The sequence below is a fragment of the Chinchilla lanigera genome, unplaced genomic scaffold, assembly GCF_000276665.1.
Source record: "Chinchilla lanigera isolate Chin_1 unplaced genomic scaffold, ChiLan1.0 scaffold00009, whole genome shotgun sequence".
NCBI classification, from domain to species: domain Eukaryota; kingdom Metazoa; phylum Chordata; class Mammalia; order Rodentia; family Chinchillidae; genus Chinchilla; species Chinchilla lanigera.
In genome coordinates this window covers 6,999,035-7,019,618 of record NW_004955410.1, presented here as the reverse complement: position 1 = coordinate 7,019,618, position 20,584 = coordinate 6,999,035, and the positions used below count along the sequence as shown (strand labels likewise).

The 20,584-nt window shown below is 41.5% G+C and overlaps 1 protein-coding gene across 1 annotated transcript in view; it reads right to left on the bottom strand.

The window, feature by feature from the left end:
- The window catches only part of Magi2 (membrane associated guanylate kinase, WW and PDZ domain containing 2), a 555,913-nt gene that overhangs the window by 275,409 nt on the left and 259,920 nt on the right, over positions 1-20,584 (bottom strand). The window contains exons 6-7 of the mRNA XM_013510511.1: positions 13,597-13,718; positions 11,548-11,730 (exon numbers count right to left, since the gene is read on the bottom strand). Coding sequence (XP_013365965.1) covers positions 11,548-11,730; positions 13,597-13,718 — 305 coding nt within the window. The remainder of the gene's footprint in view (positions 1-11,547; positions 11,731-13,596; positions 13,719-20,584) is intronic.

Sequence of the window (20,584 nt, the reverse complement as noted above, 5' to 3'; positions counted from 1 at the left end):
GTTGCATTTCTTAGATTTGCAACTCTGAATAGGGAGGGAAATGTCACTTCTGCCAGTGGCGCAGCACCTTGTTCTGCTCTTATGTAAACTCACTGTCAGGTAATTCCACAAACTGCCTCCACTTGCCCTCAGGCAAAATGTCTCCTTTTCAGAGAAAAATGTCACCTTTTCTCTGTGAAATGGCAGGTAGTTATTTTTTTTTTCCAAAGGAAAAAAATGACCTTTGCATTTTATTAAGAAAAAAAAAAAGCAACAAATGCTCAAGGACTCAGGGCTTGATGAAAAACACTGAAAACAATGCCATCTCTGCTACTTTGTAGTTGAGGCTCTACTTTGTAATTTCTGAGAGTACACCTGTCACCACTGATGTAGCCCCTAGGCAAATGTCAATGACCCAAAGCCGTGGCATCTTGTTTTCTTCTTGTTTTCTGGGAATGTGGATGTTTATACTCTGGGTCTTGCTGCTTGCAGCTCCAACACACACACACACACACACACACACACACACACACACACACACACCCTTTCCCCTTATTATTTTATGTGCAGCCTTTATGTCCCAACCCAGCACCATAATCTTACATAAATCCATCAGAGGGTCCTTTGAAAAATACTCAGTGTTGCTACATCCTTGGTTTAGCATCATTTCCCAAAGCATGTTAAACGCATCCTATTAAATTTAGAGTTGTGCACTCCATATCATTTTTTTCATGCCAAATATTCCCATTCTCTGATGTGGACACAGGAAGACACACATCTGGTATTCTTTTTTCCCCTCTGGTCAGATAAGCAAGCAGGAAAGGCAGACCACATGGAAGAAGAGGCTGGATAACGTCAGGATGCAATACTTTTACAGAAGGACAGGAGCAGTCAAAAGGAGATGATTCCTAGTTCTTCTGTCAATGTCTCTTCTACCCAGTGGAAAATTCCCCCTCCCTGGCAGTAGTCCTGGCTATTAAGAAATGCAAAATACACCTTACCGAGTTGGATTTTCCAACAAAGTGGTGAATTAGATGGTGACACTTAAGATTTACCGTGTGTTCTCTTGTCAGTTCATGCACACACTCAGCTGCAGCATGTGAGCGGCACATTAATTACCCTGGATCCAGGAATAATGTTTCTGCAGCTGCAGCGGTTTGGGTATTTGCAGACTCTAGCGTACTCCACCTATAATTTCACTGGCAACTTGCAAAAACCAGCAGAATTACACTTACAAACAAAGGTCTGTATGCCAGTTTATCTCCTATTGACTTCAGCATGGTCTCCTCATTTAGAATGCTACGAGATTTAAAATTATGAACTAGGATCTAAGTCTTAGTTGAAAAAAATGAAAGATATGTTTCTTTCCTCTTCTCAATCACTTTGCACATAGCTGTGAATGAAGATATACATCTGTTCCTATCTACACAATTAAACTATTCACCGAACATTTACAGGTCCACCTGACCATCTGCAGGATGGAAGGCCAACATCCTATGCAGGTATTTAATTCAGGAATATTTTTCCTTTAACAGAAACATTTACCTTACCTCATGCACTTGCTAACTATATTATCCTCCTTTAACTTTTGATTATTATGATTCAAGACTGACTTATTTTCAGAGTAGATTATCATATCAAAAATGAGGAACCATAATGAACACATAAAGATTAAGTGCCGACCTCTCTAACATGCATCTAGCAAACAGAGTAGAATGCTGTGACATGCTTGAATGGTACCCAGCCCAACTGTCAGTGGTACAGACACAAGGAAGAGGTAGCATGTGTCCCCTTCAGCCGCTGGTCTGTCAATGGAATGAGGGTCAACATGCCGTGACAATTCTGAAACTTTCCAGATATTCCCTTCAATCTATAATAATTTACAGAAGCAAAAGTTCTCTTTAAATGTTCAATGCAGAATCATGTTGTTTCCAGGTGCAGAGGGCAAGCATCCTCAGGGGTTCATACATCACTTCCTGTATCTCTCATTCCCAGGCTGCCCCAGCTTCTTCAGTGAGGCTTCTACATATTAACAACAGCCAGCATTTCCAGGAGACTCCATGGGTGACATCCTTTGCAAGAACTTTACATGTCAGGTGAAATGTTTAGTTAAACTAGACTAAGGGAAGCCTTAAATACCAATCTTGAGAACATCAATAATGGTCCATGATTATTACAGTAAATCTTATACCTCTGTTGTAATTCACATCAGGAAACCAGTGTCATACAGAAAGATTTACTAATTTGCTCACCCCAGATTTAATATTTGTCATATTCCTGGTAGTGAACTAAGTCAAGCAGACTCATTAAAGACCAAGCCGGACCACTGATATCTGCTTTAGGGAATTTATACTCAAGAGATGGGTGGGGATGTTGAATAACAAGACTTAATCTGGCCAGGGGCAGGGAGTCAGAGAAAAATAAGCACCTTTTAAAGAAAGCAGATTATTTCCTGATGAATCTCAGCTCCAGTAGTTAAGGGAGAGAGAATAGTACGATCTGGGTGAATCTGACATTGTCCTTAAGAATGCGTAAGGCAATCTAGGCAGCAAAATCTTGTAAATCTTTGCAGCAATTCATATCATTTTGGTTTACTTACAAGAAAAGGTATTGGTGATTTTGGACCAGCACTTGAGTTAAAATGGAAAAAAAATGAAATGACTTAGATAATACCTTAACTTCAAATTTCTCTATCTTGCACTGAACAACTTACATACTCACAGCCCATCACCCGCCTCAAGAAGTATAAAAAGACTGTTACCTTCATAATTGCCAGGCCATCTCCATTAAATGTAAATGATAAGCTTTCAGATTTTTACAATGTCATTTTTACACTCAGTAAGGGTGCTTCCGTGTGCCATCCCTGGGGTTGTAATGTCCAGCACTATCCTGACCTGTGCTCTTAGGCTGAGGCCCCATGTACTTTTGCTTTGGCTTCAAGGAGGGCCAGTGGACCTGCACTATAAATCAACAAGTTTTCTGTGCAGAACACATTCAAAATAACAGTGATGGAAACACCCTCGAGTGCACTTAGGTTCATGATCTGAGGAAGCAAAATGCTCGAGAGTGGCACATCTTCATCTCTGGGTAAATTGGCCAAAAGGAGCCTGATGCTAGGAAGCTCAACTGTGAAGAAGGAGACATGGCCATCTCTGTGCTGAAAGGGGCTGAAGTTCTTGATCCCGATGCAGAAGCAAAAACCAGAATAAGATTTATAGAGGTTATCCTTTCTTGAGTGAGCTCAACAGCTAAGTCTTGGAAGTGGCCTACACAGATTAGTAGATAATGAATATGTGGTATTTATACACAATAGAGAACTACTCTGGCATAAAGAAAGATAAGAATCTTGAGTCATTTGTAGGAAAATGGGTGTACTTTGAGACTATAAGGTTAAGTGAAGTAAATTAGACACTGGAGCTTAAATATTGCATGGTTTCTCTTAGGAGAGAAACAAATTATAAATAAAGAGCAAAATAAAAGAGAGGTAATAGGAAGTAGGGAAGCAGATCTTTCTCAAATGGGAAGATCAAGAGATGGAGGAAGGGGAGAGAGGGGAAGAAAAGGGGATCAAGCTGTGTTGTACACACCGACCAGCTCCACACAGAAATGTAAGCATTATGTACTGCAAACATGTACTAAGGAAAAGGAATATCATTCTAAATGACAAGGGCAGAAAGAACATGGTACAAGGCAAGAAGAGAGAAGAGAAACATAAGCAAAACCCAGGAATTATAGTAGCATTTAGGTGACAAGGGCTTTTTTAAAACTAAATGAGTTATTGATGAAGCATAGGATGATTTAAGAATTGGTACAACAAAACATCTTTAACTCCTCTCAAGTGGTTTGGCTTGTAGCTGAAATCAAGTGCTTTGTCAATTGTGACATCTGTGGCACTTATATATCACCCTAAAAGGAGGACAGTGGATAGAAAGTGTTCATCGCAGCTCTTGCCCACACCGAGAAATGTCGTGTTATCGATCGGAAAGACACATCACTACAGTGGTGATATTAGGGATTTGAGCAAAATGGAGCAGGGTTTTGAAAGTTGGGTGAGTGTAGAAAGAATCAAGAGTAAATATATTGACAGGTTGAACAAGCATAGTTTATTTCTTCTCCCCTGGAAATATCACTATTGGTCAGCTGCCAGGAAATTCAATTTCATTTTCTGGCTTTTATAGAGACCAAAATGTTTTCGTAAGACCTAACATTCATAAACGTCTAAGCACGACCAAGGTCATGATGTCAAGGGGTATTTAAAGAACATTATCTAACATAGATCTGAGTCCGAATAGTTTGCTAAAATATAAAAAATTTTAAAAATTACATTGTTACAACTAAGCTTTGCATTTTTATTAGAAAGAGAAATCTGGAGGCCTGGTGATTTCACCGCTCCTATTCTCCAGGGGGTATTTTGATTCACTCCTATTTATCCGTGGCTCTGCAGAGAACTGGAAAGGAAAGCATTTTCAAAGGTCTGCACCAGCAAGACTGAGAGACGGTAGAGGTAGTGTCCAGGAAAGAAGAGGCAGTTTTCCCATAGGAGGGGGAATGAAGTCCAAAAATTCAGAAGCAAGCTGCAGGAAGAAGACAGTGGCAGATAAAAGAGCACTAATGAATGCTCCCACCGGTCCCATGGCTGAGTGGCGCTCATCCTTCCTATGTGATGGGGCTGGCCACGTCCTTCTGCGATCAGCAGGATGATCAGCAGGAGGTGGTCCTGAGCAGCTGGCCCTCCTAGGACACGCGATTTCTCCTTTGCTGTCTCGGAGCCCTTCGCTACCATGGAAAATGGCCATGTGGGAAGAGATACGCGACCAGCTCTGAGGAGCTGCAGTCATCCCTGCTGAGGGCCCATCACGGGAGAAAAGCCACTTTGGACCTCACATGCCCACGAGGTGTCCACAGCTGCCTGAGTCCTGATGTGAGCTTTGCAGAGAATGACCCAGGCGACCCCAAGCGAGACCACAGACTCCTGTGTCCATGATCAATTGTTGGCTTAACTCACAGATTTGGCACGATTTGCTATGCAGCAATAGGAAATGAGTACTTTGAATGGAAAAAAGAACATTTCTCTGTTTAATCCATTTGCTTCTGGCTATGAATCAGGCCACCGAAGGGTCTGCACTACCTAAATGTGACACATGGGGGTGGGACGGCACAAAGCTGGCAGATTCACTTAGATCTCTAAGAGGCAGCCAGTGGATGAGAGGGCAGTGGCTGGAAGGGACCGTGGCCTGTGTGCTGGGTACAAGGCCCCTGCCATGGGTGCAGGTTGATGAGGAGGTGGGGGGAGACACAGAGACACCACTTCCAAGGCGTTCTCATAGGGCTTTCCCAGGGGATGCTGCATAAACAACTAGCGGCTTTCATTGGACAGTCAAGGAGCTGAGAATGACTGGGGCTGCGTGACCAGGACGGCAGCACCCTGGGGTGGGGCGGAGAGGGAAACTGCTAGGTGGCTGTTGGTTGGGGGCTCAGTACTGACCAGGTAGCCTGAGGATGAGGGACAGTAACGCACATGGGGATGACAGGGCTGCCCCTGTCCACACAACACATGCGGCAGATACCGTGGTTCATGCTCACCACTCTCCAGAAGGCTAAAGAGTCCTGAAGATTTCATACAATGCCTTTGTGGCAGAGTATCCCCAAAACAGTGGTGAGACCCTCAAAGGTGAGAAATTGCTTCTAGTTTTTTTTAAATGTTTTTTTCTGATTTTTAGAAGCCAGTTGATGTGGCTGATACGAAAGATAAATGCAAGAATTTATTTTTTATTTTGTTGGGTAGACGCACGTAAACTCTACCCAAAAGTTAGTGCCAGAAATAGTCATAAACACTCCTTTAAAATAATTCTGAGCATCAGCTACGGCCACGATGGCGATGTCTGGTGGATGGCACAGGAGTCTTGCTGCCGCCACTTCCTGCTAAGACCGCTGCTTCAGCCTGGCAGGATGAACTCACACAGCGCTCCCCTCTCACAGAGACTTTCAAATGAATAACCCACAGAAACGGAGAGGAACCGCTTTCTGCGAGAGGGGCCGCTATAAGACATGTAGAAAATTCTATAACGTGGAAAGCCAGTAGAGGCAGGACATCTGATGTTGTGTGGCTTTGCAAGGTGCATTCTAGACTAGGGGCTGATGAAAGCTGCTGCTGCCTGTGTTTAGACTTAAAGTTTCACTAGAACACAATCATATAAATGAACAAATTAACACATCTACTTGTCCATGTGTTTTCCATGGTTGCCTTCATGATGCCAGAACCGAACAGGTAGGAGAAAGGCCTGGCTTGCAAGACCTAAAATATTTACTCTTTCGTCCTTTACAGAAAGAGTTTTCTGACTATGATTCTAGGATGTTCTTGGAGGAGAGGGTTACCTGACAGGATGGACTCTCCACTGTTCCGAAGAAGCCCAGAAGGCGAGGGATTAGGACACACTCACTACACAGAAGACTTGCCCTGCTGCGTACCTGTGTGTAGAGCTTTCACCTTATACCCCAAGTCAGAGAATGAGGGTGTCCCAAAAAAGGGAAAAGCAGCAACTGAAAAGCTCCAAGGAACAGAACAGACATTCACTTTCTGTTCCTGGCCTACGAACCTAAAAATGTGACAAACCTTCCAATTCTTCCACAAACGTGGAACTCCAGAACGAGTTTGCAGGACTTGACTTTTAGATGGCAAGACATATTGTGGTCTGTGGGCCAGAGGAATGCGGATGTGTGAAGAGAGGATATGGCTACGGGCAGAAGTGGGCTCATCTGGGAGAGAGGAATGGGAGGTCCGCCAGTGTCGGCTGTCTAGGCAGCCCATGGAGAAGCAGGACAACAAGTTCTGCAGTACAAACGGAGCCCTTGAAGGCACCTAGATGATGGTGTTTGGGGGTATGAGGTCATTTTAGAAAGACAGTGCAGTAAAGAGAAAACAAGGACCACAACACTGCCAAAAGGGGTTTAAGAGAAGCAGTGTATTTATGGCACATTCCCGGGCACAGTGAACAAATGCAGAAAGTGGTGATAATGCAAAAAGTATAAAAGTTTTACTAAAATTAAGGTAAAACCCTACTGGGAGGCTATGGGAAGGGAGAAGGGGTATAAGAGCTAAAGCTTCGCTTCTTTCTAACAGGGAGCAAGGGTAGGTCATGTCTAAAGTGGTAAGACAAGACACATTAATTCGAAGAGGAAGGTAGCTACCAAAAGAATGGTCTAAAAGAATACAAGCAAATTGATTGCATCCGGAGTATGTGCCTGGTGGGGGGGAAGGACAGGCCAGGAAATACTTTACACATTCCAAATATTTTGATTTTTTTTTTTTTTTTTACCATGTGCTTGTAGTGTTTTGACAATTTTTTGAAGCATGTATGTACATCCCCAAGCATTCCCTGAAATCCAGAATCCCCAGGTCTGGGGTCCCAGGCACCTGCAGTTCGCCATGTGATTTGACAGAGCGAGTCCTGTCTCCCCACTTTTACAAACCAGACGGTATGGCAGCAACCAGAACAAGAGCAGTGCCCTAGGCCTGCTCAGATGAAGAGATCCCAGGGGCTGAAGAATCCTAGGATGTTTGTCCTCCAGGAGACTTGCATGTGGTTTTATTTTTTTATTTTTTATTTTTTTTGAGGTACTGGGGATTGAACTCACGACCTTGTGCTTGTCAGACAGGCACTTATGCCACTGAGCTATATCCCCAGCTCTCTGCATGTGATTTTAGTAGCAACATTGGTAAACATTTTAAAAGGGCAAACAAAAACTACCCATTGTGGTGACTTCATATTCCTCCCCTATCTGGGGGGGACTTCATGGATAGGTCAGGTTGCCTGGCCCTTCCCTAGGCCGCAAACCACAAACCTTGATTCAAAAATTAGCCTGGGGGAAAACATACAACCTCACAAAATGAGGGAAGCTTTTTAACTGAAGGATGTTAGATAAATATCTCTCCAACTCTGTACCTTCCATGGAAGTCATGTTCCATCAAACTCAATCTTTAAAACATTTTAAAGAATGTTAACAGGGTCTCTTGTGCCTGATGGCACGGATGTGTGGAATACTTAATAATCACAAGGTAGATGCTTCCTGGGCATCATAGTAATTTGTTCTGAGAAACCTTCTCCTGGTACATAATAGAACCATTGAGAATTAACTCAATTAGTTGTCAAAAAGCCGCCAGAGGCACACTACCCTTGTTTTTTCCTATCCTCTAGCCCTTCCCAGAAGTCAAGGCCAACAGAGAAAGAATTCTTCAAACACCCTGGTTTCTCTAGTGCAGGACCCTGGGTCAATTTGTTTGGCACAGTGGATTTTTCTACATATCTACACAAACTATTGATATAGCTTTCTCTAAATTAGGGATCACCTACAGCTAGAAAGTTGACTAAAATGTTTTTATGCATATTTCAATGCCAAATGAGATGGGCTGCATCTAAATGTTGATTTATCTTTTACATCTGTCATGTCTATATTACTTTTGTTAGATCACGAAGCTTGTTTTAAATAGGAAGTCACTGCCAAACAGGAAAATATTTTTGACGCTACCATGTCCTTGTTTTTAAAATTTCATCTAGAAACTGGAAAGTAGGTTTTTTGTTTTGCTTCAGTGGTGAGCTACCTAATCCAAATATCATTTACTGCACTGTATTGTAAAAGATTAATTCAGAATTTAGCCCATGCGAATATTACTTCTTCATGTATAGGAGCAACTATTCATCCAAACACTTATGGAGTACCTACTGTATACCCACTACTATTTTAGATTCTAGAGGTACATAAGTAAATAAAACACCAGCTTTAAAGTTCTGCTTAATTGGCTGTAAATTCTTGAGAGTGGTTTTAGAATAGGTATATGGGAATTCGTGATACTTTGTTTTTTTGAGGATAGATGACCATTTGTCATTTCCTGATGCCTGATCATCTTTAACACCTGTGACTATCATCATGCTGCATACTTCGGCATAACATACGCTGAAGATGAAAGACTAAAATATTCCCATCCCCTGTGAGGGCATGGAAGCCTTTCTCTTGGTCTTTCTCACCATCTTCCCCTTTCTTAGGCTGCTGCCTCCTGCAACTGCCTTCTTCAGGCGTCTACTTGCAAATGTCTATTCTTCATCTGAAACTCAGAATCATCCTCTGCTTGAGGGTTTCCTTACATGTCTCCCACCATTCTCCCTGCACTATTTCTATATATAAGTATGTAGTTTTATTATTGTATTGGTACAGTCTCTAAGATACCACTCATTATTTTTATACTGTAAACTTCTTGAGGGTAGAAACATTGGTCTCTTCATTTTTGCATCCCTCCTAATTAGTAAAATTCTGCCACATACCAAATGTTTTCTAAACTGAACCCAAGAGATAATTCCTCTATTGCAGTTTGTGGAATGTCATAGAACTGTGTTCACATTTTAAAAAAATCATCTCAGAATTACAAGCGAACATTAATTATTTAATATCTAATGAACATTGTGTTTTGTTCTATTAAACTCTTTTTAAATAAGGGAAATTTCCATCCCTATAAAAGCCTGATAACACTGTATAGTTAGTGACAAGCTTTACTTTTCAAAACTTTCTGTGGCTTCCTCCCCCACTCTCCTGATTGTAGTAGAGATTCATCATACAGTGTCGCCATTGCTTATTCAGATGCTTGAAGCCCTTTCTAGAAGTGAACTGAAAGTCAGGCCCAAGTCTTCCATCCTTGCAGTCCTGGTGTGGGGCAGTAACCACCACAGCAAGACACTCAAGAAGTATCTGTTCAACGCATAAACAGAAGACTAAACAGGAGACAGTGAATAGACTTAAATCCTTGGTTCTCTTCTATTAGGAACTACTTTGTGATTTTCTTTCATGAACAAAATCTGCTGAATTCTAAATAAAGCTTTGACTTTGTTGTTGAATAAGCCTCCTTAAATTGTGTAGGTGTGGCAAATTAATGAGTAGAAAAAAGATTTACTGTACAAATATTTTTACTTTATTTTGTCTTTTAAGTTTACACTGAGAGAAGTCTTTTCTTTTTTGAAACAGGGAATACCGGGTTCAATCAGAGAAAAATAACTAGGTCCTTTATTCAAAAAAGAAATAGATTTGTCAAGGTTTCACTGAAGTTCAAAAGCTCTGGGAATCATTTCCCCTTTTCTAAACTGCTACTTATCCCATAAGTTACTTTTGTTCTAGTAGAATAATTTTAATTAATGGTTGTGATTTTTTTTTTTTTTTTTTTTTTTTTTTTTTTTTTTTTTTTAGTGGCCTGATGGTGTGGATGCCTAGTAAAATATCACCAGATGTACAGGGATGTTGGAGACTGTCACTCTTGTAGAAAATGATGTAGCTTGATTTTTACAACAGGAGTGTTTGCAAAATGTGGTTCTGAAACTTCATCTAAATTTTTAGGAGTTGTATATAAACATGTACAACATTGTCACTTACCATCAAATGGCAGTTACTAATGGACTCACGGGGGCATCACACAAAAAGTTACTTATGCAGAATTTATTTCATAAGTTATACCATTGGTGAGTGTTAAAATGACAAGCATCAGAGGAAAACCTCAAGTTTATATTTTGTATCTCTACACACAAACCGCTCAAAAACTCATGAAGGTCAGTTCCTAAGTACACAGGTCAGAACTATCTTCAAAAAAGAATTCCCTAATTTGTGCACCTAATAGCATACTCTGACTTTATAAAGTTGATACTGGAAATTAAATCAATATTGCAAAAATGTAAAAGTGGTGCTGGGTCATATTTCTTTGCAGATATAATTACTGGACTATGTAAGACTCTAAGGCATTTTAAAAATAACCCCATAAAATTCTTGAATCAGCATTTTATGTGCATAAGTTCAGATTCAATGTCTTCATTTTTTCAGATAAGGAAATTAATATTTATAAGTTACAGGACTCATTCAAGGTCATGGGCCAGGAAGGGGAATTTAAAATCAGACCAAAATCAGACCTAGTTCATTACTTTTTTCTCTACTCTGTGCACTTTCCATATTCTAACTTTTCCTGCCCTTAACAATGTGCTTCTCTATTTCCATGTGAAATTAATTTCAGTTATAAGTTAGATGATATCCAAGTAATTATATATGAAATTAATTTGTAAGGACTAGAGAAACCCATATATTAAAATATTGTATGAAGACATATAAAGACCAATGCCATTTAAAGTTGAGTTTGAGATCAGCACACATTTTAAATATATAACCTGGGCAATTTAGGGTGAGAATATTACAAGATTAATATAGATTTGAAAATATCGGTGGCTGAATACAAGCCAGAAAAATGGGAAATGCTAATCACATCCCTAAGGAGGTGATCAGAGGTAAATTAGAAAATTGTCACTCTCAAGAGTATAGTGAATTCAGCAATCACAAGGGCTAGTCTGAAATAGGAGGAAAAATAATATGCAAAGTTGTTTCTAAATTATTTCAACCCAATAAAGTTAGGGAAAATACAATTTGTGATTTTCTGAAAGTGAACTGACCTTTGACTTCTGAATTAAAAACACCGGCGCAGTTCCATACATTCACCTTTAGAAAGAGATGCTGCAAAACCATTTTCTCCAGCATGGAGGAAATTACCTGTTTCCATTTTTCCATCCTGCGCGGCAGGCCCATCCGGAATCACGCTTTTCACCTGCAGAAACTCATCAGGCTCGTCTCCGCCAATGATGGTAAATCCAAAGCCCATGTTGCTCTTTTTTAGGGTGGTGCTGAGGAATGTTCCTTTCAACTGAGATGCATCCCGCGTGAAGAGTGGTTTTTCTACATTGGCCGATATAAGTTAAAAAAAGAAAAAAGAATGTTTAAGACAAGTTCTCAGGGAAGAAAAACTGGCCACTGGGCAGTGACCCCGGGCGTGGATGTGGGGATCTCATACAGTAAATGCAAGCAGGGCTGCCTGCAAAAATAGCGAGGCTATTAGATCTTCCCACAGACATAGAACAGTCCAAACATCCAGGCAAGAGGAGAGGCTGCTCAGCTCGGAGAGTGACTTTTTGTCCGGCATCATTTCTGTTCAATGCCTTAGCCTTCTTGCACTTAGCAAGGGCTGAATCAAAAGACTGCCAGAACCTTTAGATGAAGAAGACAAAGAACCCAACATCCAGACACATCTGAAGATGTTCTGCTCACAGCTATAAAAGACCCCAGGCAGGAGGTACGTATCTTAGAGCGGCCCATCCTGCACAGAACCTTGAAGAAATACGAGTGGAAAACACCAAAATGGAGTGTGTTTTGGTTGTTGCTTTAAAGAGACTAACATCACAGCACTTAGGCATGTGCAAGTATTATGGGAGAGAAGCAGTGACATATGACCACGACCCAAAGGTCCAAATCGTTTAGAAAGAGTGCCTGGATGTGGGACTGCGGTAATGTTCGTTTACAGCCCTACATCGTGAGAAGCTATAAAGACAACCAGATAAATACACACCTACTGATTCTGGAGCTCAGTGTATTCTAAAATGTGAGCAGAGGCAAGCTGGTATTTCTAGATATAATTATGAATGTAAAGGAAACACATTTTAAAATAATATCTTGACAGTTCAAATCCTATGTCTGAATAATCAAAACAGAGCTTGAACCCACACATATAGCCGGACAATTTGTTTTGTAGTAGGTTTTCCAGCTGTGGTTTGCAATGCATATATTTCTAAGTGTATTTAATGCCTTAAAAATAACAGGCACATGAAGAAACAGGAGGAAACAGAATTAGTATCTCCTCCAAATCTCACCTCAGATTGGCATCTTATATGATCCTTTTTTAGCTGTTACTTTTGGGGTGATTTAATATATGGTATATATTAACTGAAGTATCTTGTATGGCACTTTTGGAACATTCTGGGTGATATGTAATAAACTGTAAAACAGTCTGCTTACATATCACATTTAGCTTTATTAGAAACAGAACTTCTTTAAAATACAAATAGAAAACAAGCCACATAACATCTCACCTACATTTATCAAGCCTGCCCCTTGCAGTCCTTTACATTCACATGATCTACTATAGTTGTGCTGCAGCCGTGCAGTGTGGACCTTGTCAGTGGGCTCCTGACTCCAAAACCTCTTTTGTGCATCTTTTTAAATAAGTAGAAGCCATACGCGGTGAAGAGTGTGCGCCCATCCCATTCTGTGACTCCCAGGCACAGTCAGATCCGTATGTGGCCTGGTGACCTACCGAGTGGCCAGGGCCTCCCTGCGTGGACGCGCCAACAGAAAGACAAATCACTCACACTGTGCGACCTCTCCGGGACAGGGCGCCAACAGGTGGATTTGGGCCTAGGTAATGTTGACGAGGATCTGCCTACTGTTACAAAGGAGAACAAGCCTTATTCTTGTGCTCGGTCTTTAGAAGACAAACTTATGAGTGTCTGCTTCTCTGTAGTTTACAGTGCAACTGTTGCAGCCCACAGCCTGACCTGGCAGTGTGCTATGCCTTCCTCTAAGGGACGCCTGAGGCCTTCTCTACTCTCTGGGTCCCAGCTGTGTTAGTTGGGAAATACTTCACAGCCCCTGCTAAAGCCAGCCGGAAGGACTGAGGAGAGCAAAGTAGGTAGCTGCGATGGCGCAGGCTGGAGCAGAGAGTTTGTCACACACGTCCCCTGCACACTGCATGCAGACATAGTACAGTACCTCGGAAACCTGGGGCCTGCAGGGGCTTGGTTCCAAGTTCTGTGTGGGGCATGTTATGCTGCTGTAGCTTCCTTTTTGCTTCCAGGACAGGGTTTTCAAACTGTGTTCTTCTATTTATGTGGCTAAAAAAGAAAATTTCCAATGAGGATAGCAGCAGGGAAATGTTATTTAAGAGAACATATGGATGGGTTTATACAGAGCATGTGATGAAAGGACACCATATCTGATTAGGGCCAAGTGCCTCACCCAGCATGCAGCCGGGCTTCTGATGGGGTGGACTGTGCCCGGTACACATGCCTATTGCCAGTGGGGAGTTCCCAACGGCTTCATCTTGCTAGTGGGTTCACATTACGCATGATTTAGCCAACAGAACCAAAATGGGCAATTGCTTCCTGGCCTATGGTGTTAGTTTCGCATGGGTTTGATGGATTCAAAGCAATGGTGAAGCAATGAAATTCATACTGCATAGTATTGAAGAATATCAGCTTAGCTTTGCAAAATCCTTATCTCAGACAGGATACACGTGAAATAAATTCACTGACAATAGAGCAACCGAAGCCTATGCTTTCTTATATTCAGACCTGGATGGAAGGGCTGGGATCCAGGGGAAGGTTGCCACATTGATATAGGAGAGCTATAGAATACCAGTGGACAGGAGATGCTGAAATGCAGGAGAAGCAGTTATCAAACTCAGGCAGAGAGTGGTAGGAGCAACTGTGGCCCAGTTAACCTGAAGGCCTAGAGAGTCCGAAAACTATGTATTCCTGTATAGCAGGCTGTTCTTGTCGGGGAGGGCGGAAACAAACATCTCTGCCTTGTGGTGGTGGCCGTGTTTTGCTTTCTCTAGGACATACATGGACCTGGGGAGGACTAGCATAGACATTTATTTTGGTTCCTTGTATAAACAGACTGTGCTGTGAAAGCACAGAGACGAGAGACAGGTTAGAAAAGGAACTGAGAGTTCCCAAGTATTTAACTCCATTCCACTTACTATATATGATATTCTCAGCTAAGCTTCAGAGCAACACGGTTCTAAATTCTAATCATCCCCATTTTAAAAGCAATGAGACAGACACACAGAGAAATCAAAAGACTTGTTCTAAATCACAGGACCTGTAATTGGAAATCTGGGATCTGACCATCATGTCTATTTCTATAAATGATCTTCTATCTATATATTTTCTCTCTTCAGTGTGTGATTTCCCTTTGGCGAGTGCAGCATTTAGCGTGTATACATGCGCGCACACACACCCATACACACACAAACCATCCATTACGTCTGCTAATAGCACATACATCAGAAAGGAGAGCAGATAAAAGGAGCAAAATCGCAACAGCCAATTTTCTATTATTATAAATCAGATGCTGTCTGGGGAGACAGAAAAACGGTTGCAGGAAGTGTGATAAAAAGATCGTAATATCTAGTCCTTTCCTATGGGAGGCTGGCCAAGATAGCTGTCTGCCACATCAGCCCTGGACTCAAGCAGTCCTGTATTCAAAGTCCAGCTCCACTACTGGCTTGGTTGTGTGACTTTGGACAAGCTGCCTGCCCGACCTGTTTTTGCGTCTCCGAGTTCCCTTCCCAACCTCTTCCAGCTGCGCTCCCATCTGAAGTTACACCCTTCCCCTGTGCTCTCATAAAACCTTGAACTGACCTCTCTCATTGCAGTTTGATTATTTTCTTATATCGCTCCTCATTAAGAGGATTTGAGGAATTTCTAAAGAACAAGTAAACAAAATTAGGGTGAATGTACTTGAATCTACGTGGAAGGTAAATAGTTAATATACGGCCCTATTTTCTCACTGAAGCTGTGCTACAAATTAGATTTGAGCTTTCAAGCTGTCAATTCAAACAAAGAAAAGAGCCAGTCAGATTCTCCAAAATATTTAAGACAAACCCGAGCCAGCTGTTTAGAAGGACGTAGTATTCCAGTTATTAAGTCGTAGGAACAGCTTCTGTCCAAATCTTGGGTACAGAGGTTTCTGTGATGTAGCATAACAGTTCCACAGTAATGAATTTCATTGTCTCTTCTAACTTTAGCGATTGATTTTCATATTCATTTCTTTCCCTACATCATGGACTGCTATGTACAGGAACCACATTTACTGATCTTTGTATACTAAGCATCTGACACACTGAAAGACAATAATTTTTATTAAGTAACTAAATTATGCATGTGTTAAGGATTTTGTTTTCAAATACATGTCAGTAACTCCAACAAACCAAGAAATATCTTTGAAGTACACTGAAGAATCAGCATTTCTGATTTGCTATCTGTTCTACTTCTATTCTGCTAGGTTATTGTTCATCACATGTATAACTTTATTCTTAGAAAATCTAAGAATCCTGTGAGATACACACTATATGGCATCTCTAACTTTCCACTTGTATTTAATTATTTCCTTAGAAAAATCAATAACTAGCCAGCTGCTTTATGGACACTGTTGAAATTGTTCCATTCATCATCAAAGTAAGTTTCTAGAGCTCACGGAGAATGAAAAATACTAAGAACTAGTTTGGCATGGCTCGAACCCTCCAAATAGTAGAAGCTGGGTAGATTTAGTTACCCTAGCCAGATTGCTATAGAACATTTACATTGTCATAAAATAGGTCATTCCTCTAAAACCTGAAATACTCCCACTATCTAAAAAATGTTACAGTAGTTGAATAGAGAAGATTCATCTTCCTTATGATTACAAACTGAATGTATTTAAAGTCTTTTTAGGGGCTGGGGATTTAGCTCAGTGGCATAGCACCTCCCTGGCAAGTGTGAGGTCATAAGTTCGATTCCTAGTACCAGAAAGAAACCAAAATAAAAAAAAATTAAAATCTTTTTAGCTAGGCTGTGGAGGTCTTGCAATGTAGACCAAGAATGTGAGAGACAAATGTCACTTTCTTGTTCATTGCTTAGTCTCTGTGATAAATCCTAGCTATTTCATCTAGTTCCCATATAAAACAAGAGCCTGGGAATCTACTAAGAGTTCTTAGCCTTTAACCCCATCTAGTCTTTTGTCAAATTTTACTCTTCAGATATTAAAAACTAAGGCCATAAGATCCATATTGTGAAGTGGGAATATCCTAACAACTCCATTTCCCCTTGCAGAAGGGGAAAGGCCATGGATATCAGAAGCTTTGATGTTGGATGGCGAAATGATGAGGGCGTTCAAGGGTGAGATTCTATCTCCTTCTCTCTTTGGTTTTCCGTTCACTCCTCTGCACCATGAGCTGGAAACTTGCCATAGTACATATATGGCAATGTCTTCAAAGTTTCACCTGTGAAGATTTAAAAATACAGAAGGCCAGATGACGCAGGCCAGCCCTACAGATCCATTGATTCATAATCTCAGAATTGAAAACAGGTATTCATATTTTTAAAAAAAGCTTTTGAGGTAACTCTAATGTGTTTCAGGCTTGCAGTCTTCTGAATTGGAAGCCGAGAAAGTGCAAGCAGGTATTGCATGAGGGGTGTCACACCTGGTAAGATTTTTGTGGAAGTCTCTCTTTCAATACGTGGCCTTGGATAGCCCCAGGAAATGCTATTTTTTGCTTTAGAGAAGGTCTTCTGTCATCAGAAGTTTCAGACATACACAGAAAGAAGAAAATATTTGTAGCTGACTAGATGAGATGCTGCTGAAGGTCGTTGCAGACCAGGGTCCTGTTTGACCACCTCTTCTTTCACTGGGGCAGGGAGTGGAGGCATGAGGAGATGAGCCATCCAGGCTGAGCCCTTCTGTGTCCTGTCTGCTTCAGGCCACCAAAGCTGTTATCTGACCCTCATCATTAGTGTCCTCATCTTCCTCCAGACTGTTCTTTCTCACCTTGCTTTCCTCAGGGTTTTGGAGAGGGCCATTTCCATGAATGACACTTTCATATGCATGGGCTACTATCACACCATCTTCACTTCAGTTGGCAATTCAGAATTAGATCTTTGGGTCAATGTCAAAGGCAAAATAGAACAGCTTTGAAGTGAGGTCCACAGGCAAAATATTTCCAATATGATCAAGGCAATTGTGCTAATTATGCCAAGAGATGAGCTCACCAGTGCTTACAAAATATTTGTTGAATAAATGAACAGATGGAGTCAAGCATGCATGGAAAGCGATAGCACTCACTGTTTTTCACTCTCTCATAACACGTACATGGTGACAGTCAGACCCGATGTGAAACTTAAGGCTATCTTATGTGATATAACCATTCTGCAGTTGGGTAAATAAACATCCATGGGATTCTTCAGGCAGAGAATCTTCTTAGACATTCTAATAATAGGGGCAAAGCCGTCCCACTTCAGTGATAAAATACTTGGATCCAGGGAGCTCTACACTGCAGCTGTCACAACAGAAGTGTGCTCAGATGGAAAGGCGCTATGTTAGGGATCAGTGTGGGAGTACGGGGGTGGTCACTCTGCACAGGGACTGGGAAGACCAGCTGAGGATGTGGCCTTGCAGCTTCCTGTGTCACCCCTTCTTTGCAAGCTTACATCTTCTGGAGCTTCCTGAATGAACGCACAGACGGTGGATTTCCTGGCTGCCTGAAATTTCCTCAACCTTCTCTGGCCCTAACTATGAGTCCCTGCTTCTGCATTACTACCACCTCCACTCGAACCCCTGGACTATGGCTGCATTGGCAACCAAACACACACAACGCACCATGCTTCTCTACATTAACGTATGTCTGAAGAAGATGACTCTGACAGTGTTGGTGAACCTACAGCACTGTTTGTTATCAGCAAAAGCTCTAAAAGGTTCACCATCACTGCTCTATGATGTTTTCTTTCAAATCTGAGTAATTGGCATGAAAGTATTTCAAATGCAATAAAATTACTTCATGCTTTAGGAACAAAGAGTGGATAACGACCCCACAAGAACAATCTGGGGCGATGCACATCACCAAAGGCAGGATCCTGTCACCAAGAGCTTGGTCTCTGTAGTCACGGTGCTCACACTCACACCCAAGTCCGTCACACTCACTCATGGCACATGATCTTGGGGGTGGCATTTACGTTCTTTGGGCTTTAGAATTTTTTATTGTAAAATTGGGATAAAAATTGTATCAACCTCATACAGTTGCTATGCCTGTGAAATGAGTTAAAATGAGTAAACCACTTAAGAACAGTATAAGTACTATTATGATCCATCAAATGCTGATCTCTCCGAGTCTCTTTGCGAGGCACTGTGGTAGGGATGGAGGGAGGAGGAAAGTGATTAATTGGGCATGAAGTGTGTTGAGGGGAGAAACAAGAAGCAAAAAGGAATTATAAAATAGGTCTTACATCATACACCCTATGCCTTACAGTGCGGTGGAAAGCTCAATATGAAAAGGACTAGATTAAAACATAGTATCTTAAATATAAATTATTTTAAAATATGAGCTTTGGATGAATGGAAGAATTGAATCTGTTTTACTTGAAGCATTTTTCAAAACTGAATACTGCCTCTTGAAAGATTTCTCCCCCATTCTAACACTTAAGTGATCACTTTCTATAAATGTCCACTCATCACTTCCTACTATACCTGGGGGGATGTGGGTGGGAAGACAGTCATCCATGTATTATTTTCTCTGCTCTTCCTGGGGTCTAGGAGATGCCCACTTTAGGGCTGTGGTGTCCACATGGGAGGTGGAATCCTGGCCAGTGAGAAGAGCATCGCTGTGCTGGCGGTGAAATGCACAGCCAAGTCTATCCTCCTCTCCACACGAGGCTGAGCTGCCCAGATGTGTATTTTCATGTGAATGACCTGCCCCTCTCCAGTAGGAATGCTGAGTTCCTTACCAAGGCACACACTGGGAATGGGTATTTTTTATCACTAAGCCGTTACTGTTCACTAACTATGTGGAAAGTTGATACTTTTCTCCCAGCAGACAGCACCATGTGCGCTGTCAATCACGCTGTGAAGACCCCAGGGCCAGAAAGATACATGGACTCAATGTCAGAAAAATCTAGAGCCACCAGATGTGCATTAAAATGCTATTTCTATCCACTCCTTCTTATTCCTGTAAAACATTGATCTAAAATGCTATTGAGTGCAGGAGGACCTCACTGTTTCATGGTATTTTGAACCTTTTGTTTGAAAGTAGTGAGTGCTAAGCGTAAGGTAAGATAGGATTTATCTGAAAAGAAACTAAAAAACTACACTGTTGCAAGATCTTTCTGTCTGAGAAATAAAACTGGCAAGTCCTCTTGCACTGGTATCTCTCAGCCCTGGCTAACGTCCTTAAATTTCACATGGCAATGCACTAGTTAATGAGCTTGCTAGCTACTGGGTATCTCGCCCTTGCCCAAGGGTCTCATATTTCAGTGAAGAGACACACAGGTTGGATGAATATCATTTGCCTAGGACTAATGAGTTCTCCAGGACATGGGATTTTCAGTTCCAATATGTAGACAGTCCTCAGTAAACTGAGGAGGGCTGATCACTCCACAAGTGTCCAGAAAAATATAATGCAAGGTAATAAGTGCCACATGAAGAAAATGGCATTTTAAGAAGACAGGAGGAGATGAGGTATTCAGTAATTTCAGTTCTGCCCAGCTAGTGAGCTAAGCATGTACACATGTATGTACAGGTGGGGTGTTGGAGCAAGAGATATGAAAGACGAGAGGGAAGCTACCATGCTAGAAGGGCAGTTCCAAGTCATGGGATGAAGTTTTGGTCTGTCTGAGCTTCTCCATACTTCCATTGTGATTTGGGTCTAGTGGAAATCTCCCGCCTGAATGATGTGCCTTACTCTTCAACTTGAAAGACTGTAAGATGAGTTTCCCCACATCAAGGAAATGGAGAGTTGTGGTGCTCCCTAGAAGTCTCAGTAACTCAGGATTACCTCCTGGCTACCTCCAGTGCACTAGATTTTCTTCTTACCTGGGCCACGGGGATGAAGAAGAGATGCTTGTGACTGTGCAGAGCCACATAACCCAGGGAAGTGACTATACAGGTGAACAGGAATGGATAAGAATAGAACAGCCTGTGATACAATCTCTGTTGAATGGGATTGCTA